Source organism: Thunnus maccoyii, chromosome 11 (genome assembly GCF_910596095.1).
Source record: "Thunnus maccoyii chromosome 11, fThuMac1.1, whole genome shotgun sequence".
Classification (NCBI taxonomy): Eukaryota; Metazoa; Chordata; class Actinopteri; order Scombriformes; family Scombridae; genus Thunnus; species Thunnus maccoyii.
Genome location: NC_056543.1, coordinates 10,853,526 through 10,874,988, shown reverse-complemented (window position 1 = coordinate 10,874,988; position 21,463 = coordinate 10,853,526). Strand labels below are relative to the sequence as shown.

Sequence of the window (21,463 nt, the reverse complement as noted above, 5' to 3'; positions counted from 1 at the left end):
TTGGTCAAGTGAAACCCTCATTAACACGTTACGCTGCTTAGATTGTACACACTCTTTCCCTTTGTACCCATCCTCCTGCACTTCAAAAGGGCTCATCCTGCCTCCAGTGCGCTATCGAACGAGAGGCTGTGGGAAGTTGTGGCTGTGGTTGCCACAGGGAAGGCCATGCTCCACTCTCGTCAGAGTGGGTTATGCAACAGCCATTACCATGGAGAGCAAAGAAAAATGTTTCAGGTTGATGTTTGAAAGTGCTATCCAGGCTCTGTTTTGAGCGTAGGAGGACGATGATGATGATGAAGATGATGGTTGGTTATGTCTGCTTTCAAAAATATCTGACAAGTGCTAGCTGTTGAGCGCTACCGATGTGAGAGTTATATAAAGGTGTTCTTCTGTGAGAAAATGTAAAAACATATAAAGCGGTGCTTTTATGTGTTAACAGATTTTTGATGATAAATCCACTGTTGACATGCTTTATCTCCTGCATTTTAATAACTGTGTAATTAATTTTTTTTTCTATGGGAAGCCCTTAACCTAAATTGATTCTTTTCAAACATTTTCATTTTATCTTAGGCTTTAAGTTTCTTTTGGTTGACAACAAATACCAATATCTAAGCCTATCAGGCATTAGCATGAATACTTGTGCACATATATTTACTGAAACCCTCCTTCGGCACCTTGACCTCTTTGCAGTCTGTTTTTACTGCCCAGCTAACAAAATCTAACATCTAAGTCTAATCAACTTTTTTTTTTTAACATAATTCCAGTTTCACTTCAGGCATTGCATGCCTCAACGATGTATTAGGAATACCAAGCAGGGAAAAGCTGACACAAGCAGAATTCCTCCTATCACTACTCAACAATTAGCACCCCAAATGGATAGAGGGCAGGAGAAGTTGTTGACAGCAGTGTTGTTGTGAAGCTGAGAAACGCCACGTGGAGTCAAACTAACTGTTCATGTTTTTCTTCACCCTCCAGACATACATTGGCAGTGTGGTGATCTCCATGAACCCCTACAGGTCCCTGCCCATCTACACGCCAGAGAAAGTGGAGGATTATCGCAACAGGAACTTCTATGAACTTAGTCCACACATGTGAGTCTACCCGCCCACCCCCTCCAGGTCTTTCCCAAAACCACTCAGTTTTTATGTGTAGCTTAAAGGCTCGAGCACTTTCACAGTGAGGTTTTAAATTTTTATTCTTTCTTGTGAATTTTTTTTTTTGTGGCTGTATCAGTGAACAAGTGACAAAGGCACTTCAAAAAAAGTTTTTTTCAAGGCTTTGTGAGTCAGAATGTGTTGAGCAGGAACTGTCATCTGTCTGTTGAAGATACGGTGTGTTGAAAAACCTCTGCAAGGATTATCAATTTGGACCCAGTGACTAATGGGGAGGGGTTGGCGGGATTGAGATCAGAGGGACACTAGCTCTTGTATGGAGAGTCAGTCTGGTGGTGCTGCTGCTGCTGGCCATTCAGCACCGTGGCACGCCATCTGTCCATTGGCAACATTAAGTCAGCATTGCTGTGAGGCTGCCAAGATAAAACAAAGCCCAACACTCGTCAATTAGCCTGCTGTGTCTCTAGGCTGCGGCTAAAAACCCTCAGAGAGACGAACTGAAAGAGCGAGAGTGCCCTTGTCCCAGAACAGACATACTCCCTGCAGACAAAAGCAAGCGTCTTGGCTTCACTTTACAGCCAGCCATCGAGAACTGACATGACACAGTTTCAGGCTGTTTTGCCCCTTTTTTTTTCTCCCTTTTGTTTTCCCCGTGGCTGTCTCTTCACTCTTTTCTTTTGTATAGTAGCTCAGACTACTAGTGTGTACAAGGACTTTTTCTCATGGTCATCGACTTTGTGCAGCGTTTTTAGGAGGTTGTCCTAGTTTACCTGTTGAGTTATGGGGACTTTAATTGTCCACAACAGATTTCCCATTTAAAATAACAATTCAGGTCCTCGCTATGTGCTTTTGTTGGCTTAAAGCAGTGCTCTATCAAACACAGCTCACAGGCCAGCTCTGCGATTAATATCTTAAAGCGATATGTTGCACAGAAGTGAATAAAGAAGGTGGACTGTCAAGTCTTTTCTTTAATGTTTTTTCATTGAATTCTTATTTTGAGTACCCTTGAACCATTGTTATAATAACAGTGATGCCAAAATGCCTCATTTTACATAGTTGGATACTGTATCGCAGACCTCTGTAAGGATTATGAATTTGGACTCAGGGAATTTACAGGCCTCATAAATAAACTTGGACTCTAACATAAACATCAACGCCGCTAGTGTTATATAAAGCTGGTAAACACTGGTGCATCTAAAAAAAAAACAAAAAAAAAACCTGTTTTGCAGTGGACAAGTATTTTCATAAATGGTCCCTGCTCTGATTACCACAAGACCATTTAGATACCCAAGGCTAAAGGCTAAATACCTGACCATTTGTCAAAGGCTTTGCAAGATCATTTTCATACCATACTGACATGAACTGAAACGAGTGGCTGCTTTAAAAAGATGGTGCTGTAAAGTATGAAAGGTTTGTATGAGCTAAAACATGCAGAAACACTGCTCTGATCTCCCGAAGCTACTAACTTTAAAGCCCTTTTTTAAAAAAAGAAATGATTTAAGAATATAATGCATGCTGTCATATGTCTAGGAAAGTAAAAATACATGCTGATTCAGGGAAATAGTTTTTGTGTTATTTGCAATTACTTCTCTGGTTTGGATGTCTGAGCCGTTTCAACTGATTTGTGTGTGAAACCACAGAGCCAGATTAAATGAGTCATGGTAAATCAGAGTGGCTGATTAATTATTTATTATTTATTATAGATACTTTAGCTTTGACCTGGTTCAGAGATAACTAGGAGCAATAAGGTGAAAGAAGCCTCCAACATCCTTATCTGTGCAAGCTCAGCTCAAAGCCATCTCCTTTTCTGCATATCTAGAGATAGATGACTCGGTCGTATTGGCAGAAAGAAATTTCATCAGTCGACTGAAACCTACATCCTCTAAACACATTAAACATCACCTTGCTATTAGTCTTTAAGTAAAGAAGATTAAACCCTGTTTAATAGGACGGGCTCTTGTAGAAGACCTAAAATGCCAGTCAAAGGCAGATTGTTTCAACATGCTACATAAATTGATCTTAATCCTCCGGTCAGGCCATCTGGACCAAGCTTTGTGGCTTTGCATTGATCTACCCCAAGTAATGTTAAACCCTCAGTCCAGCCAAATGTATCAGCACATTTGTTCTCAATGCAATCTCATGTTTAACTGATGCGCAAACAAAAAGAAGGCTATCTCGGGTCATGCTACCTGTCCTTCCAGCATCGGTGCTTCTTGCATTATACCATATACTTTATTACTTATTTACTTACAACATTTTAATTGACTTTATTTATTTATTTATTGCTCACCCCATAACTGTGTAAGTGATGCCAAACACAAGCCTCAGCATTATTTTTAGAAATCCGCTTCCTGTTCAGAGCAGGTAGTCGTCTGACATGTTATTTACTACAATAACTACCGGAGGAAATGGCTAGCTTATGTCAAAAGGGGAAATACATCCCATACGTAGGCGTTTCCCCCTGCTTCTGCGGTAAGCTTGAGTTAAACACACATCACAAAGGTACCTCAGCATTGAAAACACAGAAGAAATTTGATGCTGATCTCCTTATCAAACTCTGGTTAGGGGGGGTAGCATGGCATACTGAAATGACGTGATTTAGTTTTAGCATTAATTTAGTCCTCACCACACTGTTATGCCAATTCTAAAGCACATAGAAATCATTACTACTTAATGTTTGAAACACCGAAGAATCTAGTGTCCAGTTAATATTTTTAAATCAAAAAAATGACTCCCAATTCCGTGTAATGTCTCCAAAACCAGACAAAGGTTGCTGTTTTCCATTTACCCTGTTTTTTTTTTTTTTGCATGGCTGAGCCTCAGCTGACTGACCGGCCATTATTACCAGAGTGACCAGCCAGCGCTAAAGGGGATCAGTGTTGGGCTTTAATTAAGATAACGGGGGGTCCTACGAATCTTCCTCTTCCTGTCTTTGATCCTCATTAGACACTTCAGCAGTATAAAACCAGCAGCTCAGAACAGGTTGCAGGGGTGTTTCCGTTGCCCTCTCAAGATGCCGGGGGCATGCATATAAAGCTCCTTTTGACTTGCTTGTCTGGAAATCCGTGCACCCTCTCAGGTTTGACCGTATTTTAACTACTGTCTTCTTGAAGTAAACTGGCATTGTATGATTAACGGAAAGAATACGCTCAAGTATGAAACTTTTAAAAGCATTTGCATTGATGGTTATGTCGTATGCTACTGCAAGAAATTTGGTGAAATATTTGATGGGCATAATTAATATTGAAAAGAACATTTTGTTGCAGGATTGTTTTTAGAGATGAACATTTATTTGAATTGGCACCCAGCCTAAGAGAAGGCTCTTGAAAGCTTTTATTGAACATATGCAAGAGGGGGAAAAAAAATTACCCCTAACATATGTATTGGAAAGCTACTGGTTTGTGTGAATTTCTCACTTTACTGACACTGCAGAGATACTTTTAGAGAACAAATAACAAGCAGCAGATAACTGCTAAACCCTTAAACCCCCCCATCCACAACACCATACATCCAGACACGCAGTGTAAACAACACCGCCGTGTCGCTCGGCAGCACCGAATCGGACATTTAAGGATTTGTATACAAACGTGTCACGGGGCGCGCCGTGTCATAATGTCACAAATCTCTTTCCTGTGACATCCTGGCAGAACAATGTGCTTATGTAGTTATTGCCACTGTAAAGAGCTGCGCACAGTGACAAAATGTCAGCTGATGCGTCTAGCTCGTTCTCACTAAAAAACAATCACTGGTCCTCTCTGTCCTCCTGCTCATGTTCACACATAGCTGTGTCTGCTGTGACAGTTTGTTCACTGTTTAACTCGGTGGCGTGGGATTGTCTAAGCATCCTGGATGGTAATGCAGCTTAAGGATCACCTCCAGACATGTTTTAAGACATCTGAACAATTATCTTCTTGGAATAATACATTGTCTGATGTTTTATTTTCCCCCCCTAAAAAGTTCAAATACCTTGATTAAAATTCACATCTACTCCTTCTCCCTCATTCTTCTTCTCTAGAATTTATGAATATTTTTTCCATTTCAAAAGTTTTAACTGCTAGATAAAAAAAAAATCAAGTCTCCATATTACATTTGCGTGAGTTGCATACTGGACTACGATTGGCTCCAAACTAGTTGTGATGTCACAAATCATACCTATAGGTACACGCCTTAAACTGAGATTTAAGAGACACAGAAATTTCCCTCTTTCAGCAGATACAGTACATCATTCTGCACGGTGAAGCCCAAACATTCAACTGAGGTAACAAGAAGAAAAACACATTTTTGAGTGGAGGGGGACTTGTTTTCTGTTAAAAGCCAGGAAAAGGTGCCTGAGCAGGATTAGTTTTGTAAGATGTGTTGCTTTTGATTAGTGCTGTGGCATTATAATTGGGTAAGCGTGTGTGTGTGTCTGTCTGTGTCTCCATGGATGTCTTAAATACCTTGTGTATGTCTGGCAGTGCTTGTCCATTTATATGAGCACAAGTAAGTAACAGAGTGCGTGCAGGTGCTCATGTATTTCACACCTGCTCCTTTACCCCTAAGGCAAATAGGGGTGTGTGTTTGTGTGTGTTTTGTGTGAGCGAGCGCACGTATGCTGGAGGGAAAACTGCAACTGGTCTCCCATCTCTTCAGTTGGTAGTAGACTAATTGCCTGTTAAGTTCCATCTTAATTAGAGTTATTGCAGATAAACAGTGAGGCCAGGAACATAAGTATTGGTCAATTCAGAAACAGTCAGATGATTTGGTGTTTACATGCAATTGTCAAGTACAATATTACATATTCATCAACTGAGTTGAAGCAAATGAGTTTATCTTACAAGAAAAGAGGAACAAAACAAAGACATCAATCAGAATCACTTAACAATGTTCTAATGTACCAGCTATAGGTCACACAACCTTGTTATTTACACAGTTATGATCTAATTTTTGTGGATTGTGACAGATTTATTATGTAATTAGGTATATGGTACATTTTTGTGATATTGAAATTTTAAAAGAAATTTGACTGTCTCTTACTGTTTCCATTTGTACTAACACGCAAAAATCCCTGAATATAAACCCAGCCACAGAGTTTATTCTGCTTTCTCGAGACCTGCACAGCCCACACCCATCTCTATTTATAGAGGACCGCTGATCTATCCATCATTTCCTTTGCTGTCCAATTTAGCAAAATTTTCTCCACCCAGATGAGGCACCCCATAATTAACTGGCAGGTGTTTTCCTCCCCCCCACACACAGGCAAAGCATTAGAGGTGAACTAATCAGCGGCCTTTCTCCATGCGCAGCAGCATTACAGATGGCTTAGAGTCATCTTTTGTATGTTGCTTGCTGCCCACTCCAGACAAAGATTGAGAGGAGTGTGTGAGGCGGGGGCTAGCCCCATGTCTCTAGAGTAGGATCATATTTCCCCAATGTTTAATGAGGTATTGAGACCACCAATGCTCTCAGCGCTCAATACCAAGTGCCACTAGAGCATTGGCTGCAGAGGGGCATCACGACTGGCTAATGGAGCAAAGAAGCCCCCCTATGCAAGGGGTATGTCAGGGCTTTCAGCTGTCATGCATACATGGTTATGACAGCTTGACTGTGACATTTGCTTTGTTAGACGTCTAGAAATATTATCTCCTTTATTTTTTTATTTAGGTTGTGTTGTCTCCTAGCAATGCCTCTTGCCTTGTGATGTTGCCACGGTCATTTCGGATTGTAGCTTCTAAATAGTTTGATTTAACCTTTGCTGTTGTACAACTACAGTTAAGTTTGACATATGTCTAGAATGTCAAGTATGAAGTTAACTACAGTAAAGTTTGACATATATGTAGAATGTCAAGTATGAAGTTAAAATGGTAAGCAATAGCCCAACTATAAATAACACAATATGAAGAAACTCTAGTCATTACACATCCATGGTTACGAACACAAAGATTCAAAGTAGTCATTGCTGTAACTGCAGTTTCTAGAAAAAGGCATCTGCCCTCCATGTCAGGGCATTGAAGAAGTCCAGAGATTGTATGTGGGAGTAAGCTCATTTACAGACTGCCTGTCTGACACTAAAAGCATTCCCTCCATGCAATCTCTTCCTACATAATGTGTTTTAGAGCTGCAACTTTTAGTCGTTGAAAATCAATCAGCATCTATTTTCATAATCGATCGTTTTGAGTGGGAAAAAATGCTGAAATCTTCTTGTTCAATCTACTTAAATGTGAATATTTTCTGGTATCTTTAGACCTCTATGATAGTAAACTGAATATCTTTGGGTTGTGTTTTTTAGTCAGGACTAAACAAAACATTTTAGGTTGCATCTTAAGCTTTGTGAAACGGTGATTGACATTGACCATATTCTGGAAATGTCAAGACAAAACAATTAATTGAGGAAGTAATCGACAGATTACTCGATAATGAAAATAATTGTTAGTTGCAGCTCTAATGTGTATGAATATCATGATTGTCTTGTGCTTCTCAATCCTTTGCATGTAACAGTATATATGATCCTGTATTTAGCTTGATTTCCCAGTGCAAGTACAGTCATGTATGAATAAGTAGTGGTGCCTTGGATTTGTCAGATTGGGGTCAAATTTCTGGCCCTGGTATCACTACAGGCGTGTTTCTGTCAAACTGCTGCCGAGTGCGCGAGAGCAGCACAAAACTCCCAACTGCCCATTTGTATTGGGATTCATTTCAAATGTTGTCATCAGGCGTAAGACCGAATGTTGTTTTACATCTCCGATATTGGATTGAGATAAAAGACCCATGGTGATTCACAGCTGTATCTGTGGGTAGGATGGACTTTGGAGCCATTTACTGCATCATGGCATTGCACCTGTGTTTGCCTTTCCAGTATGGTCGGTTGGAACACTGATCAAAAGGCAATATGTAGAAGTTGTAAATTACCTACACATAGCATTTGGGCAGTGCACCCAAAATACATTTGCCCCCTGCTTTGTATTAGTTTTTCCTTTAAAAATCTGCATTGAAATCCTGCTTAAACTGCCAAAATACAGCTAGAGTTGTCATGGATAAATGAGTTCCCCAGTTGAAATAAGGTGAGTGAACGCCGGGTTGTTTTGCAGCAGCCTGAAGTGTCAGATTCGGCAGTAAACAGTATGAAAACCGATTGCACAGTAGATCTTTAATAAGACATATGGATGTTTCTTACAAGGAAGTCTAGTTTGATGTCATTGCTTCTTGACATCATAAACATAAAGTTTGATGTCAAAAAGACAAAAACTGTCAAAAATGGGAACCATGGACAGGCTATAAAATGGTACACGTCTTTCCATTTTTTTTTATCCATCACAGCTGCAGTGATTTGGTAACAAGCTTATAACACGTGACATGCCACGTTTTTGTAGCATATAAAACTGTTTTTGAGCATGCCTACATAAATTGCAGCACAGAACCTGTTTGTAGGTAGATTGAAGTGGGCACTTACTGAAATGGCATTTTGACTCAGGTGGGTAGAATGAGTCCTCTCCAGTATGTGTGTTGGCGTAATGGAGAGCTTGGTGAGCCTAGAGAGAAATGATTGGGAAAGTGTGTGCGTGTGTTCCTTTTTTCCACCTACATCTACAACCTGAGAATAAAATGCAAATGTATTAAACTGGATAATGCAACCATTTATAATCAAATCCTACATTTGTGCATACAGGCAAAACTTTCACACCCACCTACTCTATTAGCGACACAGAGCACTTGTATACACACTTATACATACACAATCCTGGTCTTTTGTTCTCCGCTAAAGCTTATAGATGCCCAGCAGAGCACGTTGTTAAATTGAAAATGTACCTATATTGACAACAGAAGCCACTGACCAACCTAATTATGTTTCTTCGAGTATGTTAGTATTAGATAAAAAGAAATTACTTCATTGCCATTTGTATGTATTGAATTTTTCATACTGTGTGAACTGTTTGGTATCTAAAATTACTAAACCTGTTGGCAATCATTAATAGAGCGAGGTTATGAAGTCCCTCTGTTGTTTTCAGAAATAATGCATCTACCTGCCAATAGTTCAACACACGACTGATTAAACATTGCCTACTCTGTCATTTATTGCTTCTGTGAGCATAAGATTTCATTTTTATAGATTTTCTTTTGTCTGTGACTGTCCAAAACCATTGTAAACTCTCCCTATTCATAGTCAGAACAATGACTATTGGGCTTTTTATCTGTGCACAGAGCTTGCATAATAATATGTGAGAAGTATAACAAAATAAAGGAACACTGATAAGACTCCTATCAGTTTCACCATAGAACCATATATCTTTGACTTTAACCTCAACGGTTAAATACAAAACTATGCCATGTACACAACTACTATGTTTAAGCGGGTACTCATGCGACATATCTTTGGAAAGCTAAGATTCCTGTGATTCCATTGATGCAAACTATTTCAAGATACAGTCACAGCAGCAGATATAATCAATGCCTCTGTCAGACCACCAAAAAACAAACAAACAATTACAAAATTCAGGCAACTCCCCTATGAAGCCTCATATTACACCACTGATCCATAAAACTCCGACAAAAATGGTCTTGTTACATTGGCAAAGGTCCAGTTGATCCAGTAAAATATTTACCTCAAAACACATTATTGCATCAATAAATATCCATAAACCGCTGTTGCATCATTTCAAATTAGCCGGCAGATGTACTTATCCTCCATGTATTTTCTGTCATAACTCAAATTAGCAGGTCAACATTAGCGATATCTTGGTATCAAAATGGTGGCTGCACTCTGACCTTTTCGATCGACACCGCACTTGACCCAATAGGAGCTTCCATGTCCTGTCCGCAGCCCACAATAGCCAAAAAGAATCCGTGTTGAAAGGAAGTGCCTGCCCCTCTGCTTTAGTGTAAAGACCAAGCCACTTGGAACAGATTGTGCTGATGACTTGCACTTCGTATAACCAATGAAATTCTGAAAATGACCATGCGCAGCTTTAATGGTTTCTATAAAGCCACAACAGGAAATGATGTAAATTTTAAATAGTTTGCTGTGTGTTGCCTTTTATATAAACTGCTTTTTCACCATAGCACTTGTTTTGACTCTCTTGTATGCACAAAGTTTAGTTTCGAGAAGTGGGGAAAAAGCACTATAATATGTATAATATGCTTATAGTATGCTTCAGTTACTTTGAAGCACGGATCCTTTGGAGTCTCCAAATGGACTTTTTTTGGAAAACGCCTAGATATATCCTTAGAAAAACATTCCTTTTCTGTGGTATAGTTTTATTAAATTTGAACTTGGACTAGGTAAGGCTCCATGCTGTGGTCCCATTGTGTTTTCCAGCTATTAAGTCACAGCTATAGGTCATCTGCAGGCATCTGTTTGCAAAAAAATATTCAGGCAGAAATAAAAACCCTCTACTTCAGTGTGCTCAAACTCCTATTACTCAACGCCAGTAGAAGTAACAATGATTCTTACTGTTAGGGGAAAAAACTTCAGCGTGTTAACTTTGAAAAGAGACCAAAACCATGCATGTACTCCTAATGGTTCAAGAACAGTTTTCAATTTACTTTAGGTATGCCTCGGATAGGCATTCTAGGCTAATTTTACAGGAATGGTAATATGTTTTTATTATATTTTTTTTATTGGCAATCATCAAGAGGCCCATGCTCAGCCATTCATTCTTTGCAGATTCTGGGTAACAAGACAATGACATTATACTTCTATTGCATTACAGTACAACAGCGGGCCAGCCCTACACACGCCCAAAGTCTGTCACCACACGTCACATGCGTCTAGTGTATTTTAAAAATAAAGCACTTCCATGTTCATGATAGATAAAATAAAAACAATGTAACAAATACATTTACGAATGCAAACTTTACACACATGAAACATACTGTATGGGGGTCATTTACACTTAGCATTCACGATTAATGTGATAGTTACTGCATTAAAACTATTTTTCAGGTTGTGGGTAACTAAAAAAATATACATAACATTGAAAAAAATAGCCTAAATCTTAACTCAACCCTTCTACACCATATAATCAGCCAAAATCTGGTGCAATGTATTTTGTTTTTCTTATGAGTACAGTACCTTGAGTTACAACTACTGTATGGAAAGTGCTATGCAAATAAATAAACTTAAACTAACATAAAAACATCTTAAAAATGCTGGTGATATCCATGTCTGATGATAACCAGGAGACGTACGAAGCGTTTCATACATGGTCCAGCTATATACTAGGTTTTGACCTAGTCTTCTCTTATGTTATGTTGGGTTTAACTGCAACCGAAGCATCTTTTTGGGCTTCAAAGGTGTTTTCTTTACATTTTAATGCATGCATCCATATTTTGGTGTACTGACATGAGAACTCTATCAGGACCCTTCTGAGCTCACAGCAAAACTGCAGAGGAACAGATCCAATGTAGGAACTGATGTTTATACTGTACAGCCGCTGCTAAGTCATGGTGGGGCAGCACGTGATTGGTCACATGAAATCAAACAAGCTGTCAAACCCGATTTTGAAGTGATTTGTGTGGATTGAGGACTCAGTTGGCTGTGGAAATTTGGCTGTGTGTAAAAACATTTATCTCTTCCAGACCTCACATAGGGCTGTACTAAGAGCACTAAGAGTAAGATTGGCAGTACACAGAGAAACTGTACATGCTAATGGAAATCTGATTTGACAGCCATCGTGTCAAGGTTAAGCCTGCATCAGCTAATGTTCACTGCCAAGTTAGTTTTATGTATGGGAATGGAGTTTGAGAAATTTGTGTATGTATATATAAAAAAAAGGCTAAATCTGGATTAAATTACCAATATATACATTTCTTAGTTTGAAAAACGTGCATGTTCTGTTACATTGTGCAGTTTGACAAAGGAACTTACAGAAGCACATGAAAATGGTCAAGATGAAGGAAACAATGAGTAGAAAAGAAGCAGAATATAAAGCTGTGTATACAGTATAATACCCAAAGCCAGTAAGGACATAGTTATAGATATAATGCTTAACCATAAACTTGCATATACTCATCAATCTTGACATATTTTTCTTGGATCCAAGTCATTGGCTGTTTTCTATCAGCTGAAGGTAGTATTAGCTGGTTCTAGTGCCCAAATGAAGATGAGGAGCTGAGTTTTTTTTTTTTTCCTGGCATCGTGACATGCTGCATTGATGAATTTATGCAAAGCAAACATACAGTGTGATTGATCAGTGAGCTCCTGCTCTTTTCCACTGAAGGTTAATGTTTTATTTGATGGACATGTTTTTGTTTGAGGTGTTCTTTGTTTAAGGCGAGGCAGCCCACATCTCCCTTCCAAAACGCTGCGGTCAGTATTTTCATTTGCTTTTGCATGAAGAGCTTCTGTTGGTGATGCAGTGTAACCCTTAAAATCAGTTGCATTCAACTGGCTGGCATGTGTTGAATCAACCCAGTATTTATGATTTTTCATGAATGAACCAGCAGTGTTTCTTTCTTACTGTTCAACTGTGATCGATCAGCGTGAACTCAACTGTTTATTAGCAACCCCTCAACAGCTATATTCCTTTCCTCTAAACCTCTCAGTCTGCGGCCTCCTCATTTCCTGGTGTGGAGCAGGAGAAGGTGTTACCCACCAGTGTGGTGCTGATGAGGGACCAACATTACACTGTCGGTCAGACCCACAATGACTCTGCCTGTTGTGTGAATGGGCTCAGTGGGTCACATGGTGGCCCTGAGGCCATTGCTTCTTTGAGGACATGCCAAGTGATCTTGTGCTAAATTAGGCATAACAGTTTATTTCTATGCAGGCTTTGTGTGCGTGACGGTATATGTGCTAGGGGAATTTTAATTTTAAGAAAGAAATCAATTGTTTGGAGTCAAAAAGACATCATCCACTCTTGCATAGATAGATCATCCACTCCATTATGGTGTCACAGTTGTAAACCTGTTAACTGCCGTATAGTAAAGGACAAATCCACCTAAAATCAATTTTAATGCTGTTAAAAAGCAGCTATTGGTGTTGCACTTTAAATTGGAAACAATCTGTTGATTTATTTTATTTGGATATCAGGCAAATATATAGAGTATAATTTGATGTTGAGATGAGCTTGGTCCAGTGCAGACTAATGAATATCCACAATCTATTACTGCAGTCAGCAATGTGAAAGATGTCAAAACATCCCCTAGAATTAAAGGGCAAGGGAGTCTCAGTGGACTCCTTTCTGTTGCAATATTGAGCACAAATGTAAGGAGAGATCCAAGCCCAGTACAATTTGTCTAACTGAATGGCAGTTGGTCTGTATGTCAGCAGCACTATACCTCAGTGTCAAGATGTGTTTTGTGTTGCAAGGTATCTGAGAGCCAGAAGTGACCACAACTGCCACAGTGGAAGGCTAAGACAAGGAGAGCAGGGTTAAGAGAGGAAGTTCTCAAATCTGACATGGCCGGGCAATAAAAAGAAGTTTTGTTCTTCTGTTTCCATCATATTGTCTGTGGCTATACACATGTGGCTCTGTATTTTGTTTTTTCCCCTAAAGCTGGACTCAGAGTACAAGAGTTGTAAAATCCTAACCACTTTTGAAATCAGGTTGCATCACACACATAAGGAGAAACTTCACAGATGTTCTTTTCTCTAATCTCAAACATGCACACACACTACAAGATTTGAAAATAATGGTGCATCACACACTACAAGATATTATCGTGCCAGAGGGAGTAATGCACCACCTCACATAATCTCATGGGGAAGCAGATGTAAACAAAATGTGGAGAGTGACATGGTGCAACAACTTGCTGTAGTAATGCTTTGTAGTGAGGAAAAAACAAAAGCAGAAGGCTAAACGAGTCTGAATGGGGGGGAAAAAATGGTTGGGGAGACGCAGACGGGTTGTCTGTTCTTCAGCAGGAAGTTTTAATATCTGTCAACAGTAGTATGCTAGCTAACGTTAGCCTCAAGGGCTAGGTTCTTTACAGTTGCTTAACAACACCATCAGCTGCTCCAGGACTAACATTAGCTTGTAACGCTAACATTTAGCTACCTAGTCCTTGCAGACTTGTCTCTCTCATTGGCTATTGTGGTCCCGCTCGGAAAGTAGTGATGTTTTAACTCCTAAATATCAAACATATTTGAAATTATCGGGGCAACCCTGATGAGTCTGTGAGGTTCAAGATTGGATCTGTAAACACCTCACATTACCAGATAATCTGAGCCGAACATTGGTACCAAACAAGATCCTAGACCAGATTTCTCCTCTGATTGTCAGGAGGGGTTTACTGAGGATAAATCGGCCCAAAACTCCTGTAGTCTGAGCTCGGCAAAGACACAAGGACAAGAGGATGAAATGTCATGACTCGGAGGATTCAGTCAACTCTTTGAGGCTTTTGAAAGGACCAGTGCGTAGGTTTTAGTGGCATCTAACAGTGAGGTTGCGGATTGCAACCAACTGAATACCCCTTGCCCTCACCCCTCCCTTTCAAGAATGTAGGAGAACCTACGGTGGCCACGAAACTCGCAAAAAACACAAAGGCCCTCTCTAGAGTTTGTCCATTCTGGGATACTGTAGAGCATGAGGGGCTCCATGGAAGAGGACCCGCTCCCTATGTAGATATAAAGGGCTCATTCTAAGGTAACGAAAACACAAGGATACTTTGTTTCAGGTGATTATACACTAATGAAAACATACTTATGAATATTATATTCCATTTCATAATAGATTCCGCTAAATCTTACACACTGGTCCTTTAAAACCTGATATTTGGAAGCTGTTTGAATATTGTGGGTTTTTGTTTTGAATACGCTGCATACAGATTCACACAAACTTGCAAAAAGAGGCTCATGAGAGTCTTTGTTCAAGTACTTTGTTTGAGGATGTTTTTCTACCTTACTCAGCATGCTTGTTTCCTGCTTTTCCAAGGATCAGACAAACAACTTGGAGCTGTGTTTTTCCCTGCTGTGGAACACTAAATTGCTGTGCAGTAAAGTAAATTAAAGCTCAGGACCCCCCTCGAAGTTTGATGTATGGGTGGGGGAGTATCAATGAGTAATTAGTGATTCAGGTCTCAGGCAACTTCTAGTGAGTGTTGAATGAATTAGAGATCTATGGCAGCAGTACTTCACTCTTGGCTTTTAATTTAGAAAGTGGAGGTATTCTTTATTGCACCTTGTTACTTTCACATTGAGAGTGCTCTTTTGAAGAGCGTTAGCATGATCTTGTGTTAGATGGTTGTGAGATTTGTGCTCCGTTTCCTGATCTTCTCCCTACCACCTGTTTTACAGTAATACATTGTCATAACCAATACACAGATGGGCCACATCTGTTGGAACCAGTATCTTTAGCATGCACATGTGTGTATCCGTTCCCCACCCACACATACACACACACGCACCAGCAAGTTTGCCACCAATCTCTGAATGCATGCCACTGTATTATTGTGTGCGTGTGTGTTTTTTACACAAGCCACCTACTCTACCACCTGGACGCCAGGAAAGAGATGCTTCCTTGGCTGCTCCATCAGAGCCCGGCGGATTTCCTGAGGCTTCCTGGGGAAGTCAGATCACACTGAGATCACAGGCTACTGTACTGCCCCTCATACACACAAATGCATAATAGAAACTGCTCAATTTAGCACCAAAGTTCTATGAACCTATGATCAGGATCCATTTTAGGACTGGAAAAAGAACAAAGTTGTATTTTTTTAATCAAATGTGCTATATGTTAGTATGAAGACATGGCAAACAGCCTCTGAGTGTTTGCAAAAATCCCTTTGTCATCTTCCAGTAGCTGGGTGGGCTGCTCTCCAGCCCATACATTACAGCTTCATTAGCATTTACAAATCACAACTTTAAACTGTGCTGAATCTGCCCTCAAAGTACTCCACCCTGTTAAGATTCAGGTCACACACAGCAAGCCCATCATCTCCTCCTGTGCCTCAGTAACCAGAGGTTGGTAGTAAAAAGAACTGACGAGACTATTTTCTACTGCTTACCTCATGCCAGTGTGGCTTTGTGTTCACCGCTGCCACGTGCAAGTCGAAATTACAGCCTGCAGGCAGATGTAAAGGGGAGGTGCCAAGCAGCACTTAGGTCCAAGGCCTTATCCTAGCCTAACCCCCACACACCCAGCTCCGCACACTGATCAGGGAGACCTTTGAGATTTTGGTTCATCATTCACTGCTCCCTCTGCCTTTGATGATGACCTTGGTGCTTCATCATTATTTTCATGTCCACATTTGTGAAGTGGTACATCCAGTTGCTGTTCCCACTGCTTTAATGGTCTTCATGATAGCATAATGCGGTAACCACACAGATGTACAATATATCTAATCCTGCCTTGTTTTTGCTTGCTGTGCTTGTGTGTTCACAGATGGGATATAAAAACAGATTAGTCTCAGCTGTGACTTGTTTTTTTTTCTTTTTCATTTTTAAGATTTAAACCTGTGTACCATTTGGGTGTGGCCCCTTGCTTCTGCTGACCTCTATTCTTACTGTGATTATGTGACGGCCATTCATATTCATATGACCAGCTCTGTGTGTCTGTGTGTGTCTCACTGAGAAGAGCTCTTGGCAGAGGACCTCCCACTCCTATTTTACACTCTCTCGCCTTCTCCTGGTCCCCCCCCCCCCGCCCCCCCCTTCCTCTGGGGGCGAGATAATTGTGTGATGGTTTGCTCATTGTCAGGATCAAGTCAGGCAACAGAAGTGTTTTCACAAAGCAGACATCTGCTGCGCTGTGCTGCCCTTTTCAGCAGTGACGTAATGTCCTGTGGCAAGTCTCATCCATATAAAAAAGTGCACAGTGGAGGGCTGGAGTGGAGGGTTGGTGTACAGGAGAAGGTTGGAGGGGGGGAAATCTGAGAATGACTAATCAGTAATGGACGCAATCGTTAGTTCCCTGGTCTTACATCATGTTTACACTGGTTAGCAGTCTTCATCCCTATATTTTATTGGCACCTTGCTATGTTTCTTGGCAGATAACAGTAGAAGCAAACAGTGCTCTATAGCACACTTTTATTAACTAACTTCACTAGCTTGACATAAAGGCACTTTTTATGGTGAGGAATGCTGCATTAGTGTACCCCTTTTCCTGAGGGTTTGCTAGTGGAGGGCCCAGGCTGGGGGCTGAAGTGGGAGGGGACTGGTTGTGAGGCTGCATGGGCTCTGGTCCAAAACGATGTGTGATGGTGCAGAACCCTAAGCTCCATTAGCCAGCTAGAGCTTTAACTTTGTATTGTGGCCTGGAATGCATTCATCTAGCTGTCCATCTCTGGCCCCTAGTCTGTCATGGCTTCTTACTAGCAATCAACTACTTTACAAATTGGAGGTCAGTGTTAGTTCAGAGTGTGATTATATGCTCCAAGTTCTGCTCCCCGCCGCACTGACTCCACTAATACATTCGTCGCTGTACTCCAAATCAGATTTAGGCATTTTTAGACATTAGTTTCTTTTTCCATGTCTTGACGTATTTGCGAATGTTGCAGTCAATAATAAAAAAAAAAAAATTACAGAATGACGCTGCCCAACCATCCAGCATACAAATTCAAATGCAGTCTGAACATCTCCCGTAGAAATCACTTTGGACCCCATTTAATCTAGTTTTGTAGACTCCTTGTTGGTGCCAGACTACTTTTCATGCAGTGTGCTTGAATATGACAACAGCTTCGCCTCTTCAAGTACACACATCCTCAAAGTGTTGCCTAATGCGTGTAAGATATCCCATTTCAGACCCAGCTACAGAGCCCATTGGTTAGTGCCATGTGAAAATCCCTGTCAGCATCTGTGAATGTCAGACATTCCTTCCTGCATTCATGTCTAGTGCTCTTAGTGCATATAAATACTTGATTAATAATATTACTCAAACCTGGGAGACATGGGGTTCCCCCACCCTCAAGCCACAGAATTAGAGCAAATTAGACACTTGGGAGAGACTATTTTGATGCATTCCTCCAAAATTACCTCAAGCTATATTTACCCTGTACTCAAAGTGTAACATAAGACTTAAAGATGTTGATCTTAGCTTGATATTTAAAAAGTTGAGGGATTAAGCCCTTGATGGTTTTGCAGCTACTAGCATTGAGTTAAATTACCACCTGTATAGCTGGTAGAGATTCTTGCTCAAGGAGACTTCAGCAAGGCAGATGCTTGAGTTTGCAACTATTTTTTTTTTCTGACTGAATCATGCTCTCCCCAGCAACATTACCCTTGAGTCCAGTTTCCTATCCCTCCTTTGATGGTCCACCAATACAGATGGACTCAAAGAGACCCTCCCTAAACATGGTAGAATTCATCATGAATGTCTTGGATGACAGTGTATGCCAAAATCCACTCATCCTTGTTTCAAACTAACTATTTCTTAACAGCAAATACATTTTGAGTGTGTCATAAGGCAAAAGGGGGATGCTACATGCAACATTTCCCCCCATAACCACAGCTATTACCAGACGTGGCTTTGGAAAAAATTCCTGAGTAGTGAATGCCAAAGTACGGGGGGACGGGAGACGAAGCAAGCTCATTTGAAACACGGTTCTTGTAGGACTGTACTTGACTGTTTGCCTGCCAAAATGGAAGCTGTAAAAAGCTGTTGCTGCAGCCTCACCCTTTAGTATTCCTTCTCTTCGGGCGTATCATGTTGAAATTACAGACCACTGTGCCACACAAGATAAAAAGTTGTCATTGTGATATGGTCCTCATGCCATCCACACCCTACTCTCAAACCGTCATAAGGGATTTGTCTGCATAAAGAGAACAAATAATATATTGTTCTGGAATTCAGTGGGGGTGAAACTGCAATAATCAGTCCCATTTCCCATTGTATCGCTGTCCTGGAATGTATGACAATAGGTTTCATTTTACAATAGGAATAGAAACTCCCCTTTTATCACTGACTAATCCACCACGGCTTATTTTACATTCTCATCAACTAATTGCATTATTCAAACACCTGCCAGGGTATGATTTGAAGCAGAGTCATGTCTAATTATGCATTTTTATACTAACAAACAAATCCTGAAAGTAATTACAATATGACAATTTAAACAATTAGTCTTTGGAAGAGAAAAATTGTCCTTGAAGAATGTAACTATTGTTTTCTGCTTTTTGATTGCAGTAGCTTCAGCAGCATCGCTGTAGCGGTTTAGTTTAGAACGAGCAGGAAATGGCTAGTATTCCAACTATCGGAGCCAAATCCCAAATGCAAACCGGCCTGTGTAGCTAAATAAAGCTGCAAGTTACTCCAGTCCTGTGGCTGTCCCACAGATGCAACCTAATTTCCAATACAGCCACATGTTATTGATTAGGGTAGACGCCATGCAGCCTGGCAGAGCAGTATACCATTTCTCTGAACTTCTTTAACCCCACTACCTTCTCATCACCCTCAAAATATGCTGGAAAATGGACGATTTTTCTGAAAAGCAAAGGCGGTTCCCACAGCAGATATTTACATACAGTATGTTAAAGAACATAATCATGAGGTGTAAACTATAATCAACTATACTTGGAAAGAAAGGTGTTATGTAAGCATTTAAGTTGCATTTAATTGTATCATTAAGTCTCATGACTTTGTGCTTCTCTTCTTCCAGCTATGCTTTGGCAGATGAGGCCTACCGTTCACTGAGGGACCAGGACAAGGACCAATGCATCCTTATCACAGGGGAGAGTGGGGCTGGGAAAACTGGTAGGCAGCCATTTTTGCATTTACGTTACATTATTTTAGTTTTTCTTCATTTCAGGGAAATTGACTGGTGCATCCACACTCCTGTCAAGCACCATCCTGCGTCATAAATAAAGTCATTCATGTTCCTACAGTAGCTGGGATCTGCTTGATACAGCCACATATGTTTATGCTATCAGTTCAACAAGGAGAGATGATTTTGAACAATATTTATTGATGTTAGCGTCAGAAGGATTTTTGGCGGTTAGACTCCACTCCATTGACGTGAAGCATTAGAGTGTTGGCTCGTATCAAGAAGGGAGATTGGACACGATCCCCCCAGAGTCTAGACACTGGTGGTGGTGGAGTGGAGCTAGCTGGTCCTTGATGGAAACCTTTGGACGAGTCTGACCGGATATCATGGAGGTCACGGTGATAATGGGGGAGGAGGTGGGTTGTGCAACAGTAGATCTGAAAGACAGAATGTCAGAATTGCAGCAATATTTAAAGAACAGCCTCTAGTATAGAGACTGATTGGCTTGAGGAACACAGACAGAAATATCATTGATCCAGTCTGGCAATTACGAAATTGTGAATTAAGGGATTTTTGACTGTGGGAAAGCAGATGTGACTGAGAGAAACAGAACAGGAAGAAACAGCTGACATTCACCTTTAGTCAAATAAAAGCAGAACGCAAGGGAAGAGAGCTTCATTAACACATCTGTTTGAAGCATGAACATAAAAAGTTCCTTATTTATCAAAAGCTAAGCAAAAAAAAACAAACCCAAAAACAATTTTCATAGATCCAAGAAAAGAGTATCTTCACAAATAACCCAGTAGTTGGTTAATAGATCTCTGGAAGATTAAAAATGTACTGTCTTGTCTGTTCAGCTCTTCTTGTTTGTAGTGCTCAACAAAAGTTTGTTCAAAGTGTAGTCAAAACTTACCTAAAGGCAACTGTAAGATGAGGGTTGTTATGTAGAAAGCTAAAGTGCAGATTTTTAGATCAGATCTACCTTGAAAGGCAGCTTGATGCCAGTTTTTGTTTTGAGAACATCATGTCGGTACACGAAACACAACAGTAGATCTGTGATGAGCCGTGTATGGTTGGCATGTAAAACGATAGCGGTAGACCAGCAGCACACAGAAAACATAACCTTCACACTGGTCAGGTAGGAAACTTGGAAATTCCTGTTAGACTGTGTGTCAGACTAGAAATACTTAATGGAGCCTAGAGGCAGCTGTGTTCTTCTCCTTGTCCTTTATGTCTGTTGGGGTTTTTTTATATTTATGTGGCCATGTTCAAGAGTAGTTTCACATACCTTTACAGAAACCCAACAGGGATGGAATTTCCTGCTGTGTCACAGGTAAAAAATTAAGTTGGCAGCACACAAACTGTGGGAAGTACAAACTGTTGCAATCTACTCATAAAATATCTACCTGCACAGTAGATACACACACACACATACATTCATACTCTTTAGAATTGTAAATCTTGACCTTTGCACTCAGGTTTCTTGACTGAGCGCTCTCATTACAGCTGTTGACTCGCAGCATATCAGTTTTGATAACCGTTTAGTGAAAGTTTGTTTTCTTTATGGTTCCTGTCCATTTGGTTCCAGTTAAAACTCACCACATGGCTGAAGGGGTGGGCAATATGGGGAAAATAATTATACCGACAACAATTATCACAGCATTATCTTTATCTTTTTTTTAATATTTACTGAATTATTGAATATGGGGAAAAAGTGAAACTTATGCTTGTCCCAA

General features: G+C 40.3%; 1 protein-coding gene across 3 annotated transcripts in view; it reads left to right on the top strand.

Annotated features, from left to right (window-relative positions):
* myo1b (myosin IB) overlaps positions 1 to 21,463 on the top strand; it is a 64,831-nt gene that overhangs the window by 11,521 nt on the left and 31,847 nt on the right. For all 3 annotated transcript variants that reach the window (XM_042425751.1, XM_042425750.1, XM_042425749.1), the window contains exons 3-4: positions 976 to 1,091; positions 19,623 to 19,717. In XM_042425751.1, the coding sequence (XP_042281685.1) occupies positions 976 to 1,091; positions 19,623 to 19,717 (211 nt within the window). The remainder of the gene's footprint in view (positions 1 to 975; positions 1,092 to 19,622; positions 19,718 to 21,463) is intronic.